Source organism: Cotesia glomerata, unplaced genomic scaffold, assembly GCF_020080835.1.
Source record: "Cotesia glomerata isolate CgM1 unplaced genomic scaffold, MPM_Cglom_v2.3 scaffold_34, whole genome shotgun sequence".
In the NCBI taxonomy this organism is placed as follows: Eukaryota; Metazoa; Arthropoda; class Insecta; order Hymenoptera; family Braconidae; genus Cotesia; species Cotesia glomerata.
The window spans coordinates 63,383-69,147 of NW_025403951.1; the positions used below are offsets into that span (position 1 = coordinate 63,383).

Sequence of the window (5,765 nt, forward strand, 5' to 3'; positions counted from 1 at the left end):
ACATAGGCCTTTTCATTACAAAAATTTTTTGTGCGCATGCGTCAGAATCAGCCATCTTTTTCGTACTGTTTTTTGTAAACAACCATGCTAAATTGTCCGCTATCCGTGTATCAAAAATTAAAATAAAAATCAAAGTTGATTAATTATAAAAAAAGTGAAAAAAAAATAAGTAGTAAGTCAAAATAATCGGAAAAAATTTTTTGTACTCCATTATAATTATGTTGTCTGTACGAAAAGGAACAACAAAACGGTGTTGTTATGGAGTATGTAAAAGTGATACACGATACAAATCATTTAAAACCAATAGATTCTATTTTATAAATTTTCCAAAGCCTTGTCTTGAATATCGAAAAAAAATAATCAAATCATCAAGCAAATTACACATTAAAGCATGTGTAAAATGTGCGAAATGTGAGTTATGGGTGAAAAAATGTGGCAGAAGTGACCGAGGTTTTAGATCTATTGATGATGTTACTAAGGATACTTATATTTGCTCACTACATTTTCTTGGAGAAAGTGGTCCAACTGAACAAAACCCTGATCCTTTAAGCTATCAAGAGTTTCAACATATTGATAAATCAATTAATAAGGTAAGGTATAAAATAAATTATACAGAAATACAATTTTCGGAGTTATAACCTCAAACCTGTTTATAGGTGCTCAAAGCAAGAACCAGCTTATCCGAAAAATACAACAGAGTTGATATGGAAAAAGCAAATGGATTAGAATATAGAAAAATAGATGATATTCTACCAGATGCACAGGTACAGTGTGAATAATAAAAAATTATAGAAAATTTTTATTTTTAATGAAAAAATTTTTTTTTCTTATAGACATCAGTGTCTCATGGAGAGGTTCACAACGTAATTGATGATAATACTTGTTTTGTTGAACAAATATTACCAGATCAAACGTCAGACATGAGTATGACCCTTGGAGATATAAACCCTGAAGAAACTAGGAAGCATACAAGAGCAATAGAAATTCAGACAGATTCGATAAAGATGCGTAATAAAATTATTCAGGTTAAGTTACAAAAAAATTCAGCCATGGAAAAATTTATTATCTCTATTCGCAGTGATGAAAAAAGATGCATATTTTATACAAGTCTGCATTTTGAGCAAATCCAAGCTTTACATAAATTTTTGAGCCCAGCTTGCGAAAACTTAGATTATTGGGGCAGTCGAGAGTCAAAGCATGAAAATTCCGAAAAAAATAGTAAATACAAATTAACTTCATTACAGCAGTTGATTTTGGTACTATTAAGATTACGAATGGGATATTTAACAGAAGATTTAGCTTACAAGTTTGATATTTCTACGGGGTTTGTTTCAAAAATATGCACAACTTGGATTTATTTTTTGTACAATGAATTTACCACTCAATTGAAGCCATTTATGTTCCCATCTAGGAAAACGATAGCCGAAACATTACCTAAAATATTTCGGTCTATAAAAAACATAAGAGTTATTGTAGATTGCGCTGAATTTTTTTGTCAATCACCGTCAACCTTTGAACACCAAGGTAATTTATATTCAAGTTATAAAGCTCATACCACATTTAAAGTGTTGATAGGATGCACTCCTAATGGATGTGTTAGTTTTGTATCTGATGCATTTGAGGGTTCAATATCGGATCCAGAAATATTTAAACGATCAAAAATAGCAGACTTATTGCAACCTGGAGATGTAGTACTAGCAGATCGAGGTTTTACGGTTCATGATGTAGTTGAAGCTAAGCAAGCACATTTAAATATTCCTCCATTTTTGAATGGAAGAGACCGTTTAACTGCTCAAGAGGAGATTTTGACGAAGAAGATAGCAAAACAACGAATATATGTTGAACATGTTATTGGGCGCATAAAAAAATTCAGACTTCTTTCCACCGTTCTACCTTTAAATATGCGTCCTATCATGTCACAAATTATATTTATTTGTGCATGCTTGGTCAACTTTCAAGCACCTATAGTTTTCGACGAATTAAATTAAGACCAGAGTGTTGTAGGAAATAAAAAAACTGAAAGTCAAAATAATTGTAATATATATTAAAATTTCAAAACACATAAACACTTGTAATGTTACAATATACTATTTATATTTTTATATTTTTTGTAAAACATCACATTTGTATATACGTGTACTTTTGTAATTTCTTTTTTTAATTGTAAAAATATATTAATTTAATTTTTTTTTGTTATGAATACGTTTTGTGATAAATGAGGAAATATAAAAAAAAATAAAACATTCTGTAAATTATAGATTTTAAAGTTGTTCATGAAATATTTTTCACTTAGATAAGTCAAAAGGTATTAAACAACGGGGAATTCTCATTTCAAAATACTCCGGAGCCAAAATATTTTGATGAAACGCACTAACATGCTTCAGTACAGGTTCTATGAAATTGCCATCATAATAAATCTTCTCAACATGGAAACCCTTTGGGCTCCAAATAACAAAGTCATACCACAATCTCTCAGTTATTGCCATTTGAGTTTGTATTTGGTAGTAATATGGGTGACTTCGTTTTAACTTCATAGAAGTTCGAGTAATGGGAGTACAACAAAATGAAGTACGCTGTTGAGGTGTAAGAAGATGTAAATCAGTCGGATTATATTTTTCCAAAATTTTTGGACACTTTATTTCTAACACTCCGGTTGTATTTTTCAATGGATCTGAAATTAAGCCATCTGGCGATGCGCCTAATCCTGGATACTTGGAATTCACCCACAAGCCACTACTCTTTACTTCGTAAGAAAATTTTTTAGAAGTAAAGTCTTCATATTTTTTACGCGCAATATCTTCATTCGCTCGACCATATTGCATTGCCTCAGTGGTTATATTTTGCTCAACCCACAATTGAGATTTGACTAGAGCAAAAATTTGGTCATTCGTTTTGTCAGTCTTAAATACTTTAATTTTAGAAGCTGTTATCAATATTTTACGGTATTGCCACCATTTATTATCATTACTTTGAGCTCCTACAGTTATATCTACAGGCCCAGTTATATTATTGCACACATTAGTCGTTAGACGATAAACTAATGTCTTTAAATGGCTTTTCCTTGGTTTTTCTAATACATAATCCTCGTATTGCGGCTGTAGTAATAATTGCCACATTGAAGGAGCTTTTCGACTAGCATTTATTAATTGCAAATCTGATAAAAAATTATTAATTTTTTATTTGTCTACAGGTCTTGTTAAACTTCGGCCAGGATCATATGACCTGCGTTTACTCATGTCATTTTTATTTTTATATTGCTGCTCATCTGCTTTGTGAGGTTCTTTTTTCTTTCTACCTTGATTCCAGCTACATAGTTTACTTGTACAAGGAACATTATCTTCGTCACAATCATCCAAATAATTCAATAGTACATATAGTAGAGCAGCTACATGAGAACAACGGCCCATACTAGAAGCTTTGCAATCACATGTACCTTGAATCACTCGAGCAGTTAACGGATTGATCATAACTGACACTTGATGAATTTCTTTAGCTTTATACGAAGCTTGAATTTTGCACTTCATGCAAAACATCTGATCAGATGTTACGCCTTCAAAAATTTCAAAAACGTGGCCGCTTTCTACATACAATTTTCCTCGTTTTAACGGTTTTGACGTACTATAATCAGCTTTTGGAGTTTGATTATTATGGTCTTCATTTTCAATATCACTGTTATCATAGTCGTCATTTATGCATGATGTCACTAGATAATGGTACATAGATCCGTAGGTGAAATTCTTGGGTACTTTGTCAGAAGGAAATGGTTGCCAAATGTTAGGATAATTTATTTTAGGACTCTGCACTACATTTGGATTTTGATTAAGTGTATTTAGAATATTTAGCCATTTTCCTTTGTCAACTGTTTGGTCCACTGGTACATTATTCCTAATTGCATTTTTGACTCTGTAAATTTTTTATATATTATTTATTTATTTATTATGTCGCATTAAACATTTTGTTTCTAATAAAAAATTTCTAAACATATTTACATTTGTCTAATTAATAATGTCATGTATAGCCTCAAAATATTAATGACTTAATTTATTAATTACTTCCGTAAGTATTACTCATGTTTACTAAAATATATTTACAATTATTACAAATGAATTGACATTATTAATAAGAATAAAATTGTAAATATTAATTTATTTTTTTATGTTTTTAAATAGTCAACAAATGTCAATGTCTAACCTCTCAATCAGCTCACTTTTTTTCCCTTTTTGCGGACGCCCATGACATTTTAGCCACCTTTTCAATTGTTCACAATTATGAGCTTCAACTGAATCATAAATAAGTGAAGCACCATCGATGGTTTTTTCCAATAATTTATTTCTTTGTGGAGATAATAGTCCTTGCCCAGCCATTGTTGATTAAAACAGTACGAATTTTTTTGAATTACCGCCGTTTCAACATGGCGGCTACGCTTGCGCTCATCTGATGATGAAAAGGCCTATTGTTTGGGTTTGGTTTCCATGTAATAGTCAGCTGATCATGGCCTAAGTAATTCTGTTCGAGTGGTCTACAGATATAGGTGGCACACCTATACTGCGACCGAACTGCGCGACATTCAAAACGACAATATTCCGTATATAATACTTATATTCATTATGAGTTTGACGAATTGTATTATTTACTAACAACAATAAGATAATAACAAGAAATAATAATAATAATAATCACGATAATAATAACAATAAAAATAAAGATAATACTGATAGTTATTATAATAATAACAATAGATTAATGTTAAAAATAATAGCATTAATAATATTGAACAGTATGATTATTTTATCAAATTATTAAGTATTGTAGTATTAAATTTAGATTAACAATTTCCTAAATTACAAAAAATATGAAAAATTTTCGGACGATTTCATAAAATATAAATATTATGATTAATAATTCAAGTCTATTAATCTAACCCAAAGGATATACGCGACTTACATACATGAAATTTTATCAATGCTACTAGTTACTTTACGAAAAATAAAAGTTTAATTTATTTTTATTATAATTTTATGAACACTTCATAGCCGCGGGAAAAGTACAAACTTTAAATTAAGAATGTAAAAAAATATTTTATGAATACAAAAAAATTTATAGAGTAAACTATCAAACAACTCCTATGTGTATGTTCTTAAACATATTTTTCTAATTTAATTTAATTTATCAACCAAACCAAATACATACACAATACGCTAAACATTGTTTGAGTTTTACTTTCTTCGGATAAACCAGCTGTTCAAGGTCTAGGGAATTCTCATTAAGCAGTGTGTACATTCTATGATCTCTTGTCGTTGCCTGTAGGTGGCATTGTTCTTCAATTGAGCGGGTTTCAAATAATCATAATTTTTAGATGATTCGTAATGTAATTATGCGTTTGATGCATTGTCTCATTTACTAGATACAATATCATAATAATAATAAATGATAATTAAGGAGCTGATTTTTAAAATGGTATCTTTTCATTTTTGATCCACAGATTCGGTAGAATCTGGCGCCAAGTCCCGTTCAAATCCGTTGTAAACGGAGTGCCAGACTACCGACTGTGTTTACTGTAAGCAGAACGGTTTTTTGGAGTCGCGAAATTTTATTTAATAAAATAGTAACATTTATAGTTGTAAAAATTGAAAAAATAGTAACAGTCATAATCGTAAATGAAGTAAGATAGAAATCTATTTAAAAATGTTAACATTTTTTTTAATATAAAATCTTCAGAATTAACTATCAAACAACTTTACATGTGTATTTTTTTAAATTATATT

General features: G+C 29.9%; 2 protein-coding genes across 2 annotated transcripts; one reads left to right on the forward strand and one right to left on the reverse strand.

Annotated features, from left to right (window-relative positions):
• The first annotated feature begins 8 nt into the window (after positions 1–8).
• LOC123274427 lies at positions 9–2,077 on the forward strand. The gene is made up of 3 exons (XM_044742033.1): positions 9–590; positions 657–764; positions 834–2,077. Exons 1-3 carry the CDS (start codon positions 219–221, stop codon positions 1,986–1,988), a joined length of 1,635 nt encoding a protein of 544 aa, XP_044597968.1. The 5' UTR covers positions 9–218; the 3' UTR covers positions 1,989–2,077.
• A 986-nt stretch (positions 2,078–3,063) lies between these two features.
• LOC123274428 lies at positions 3,064–4,449 on the reverse strand. Its single transcript, XM_044742034.1, has 2 exons — positions 4,192–4,449; positions 3,064–3,903 (listed from the first exon to the last, which is right to left on the reverse strand). Exons 1-2 carry the CDS (start codon positions 4,362–4,364, stop codon positions 3,177–3,179), a joined length of 900 nt encoding a protein of 299 aa, XP_044597969.1. The 5' UTR covers positions 4,365–4,449; the 3' UTR covers positions 3,064–3,176.
• Positions 4,450–5,765: the final 1,316 nt, after the last annotated feature.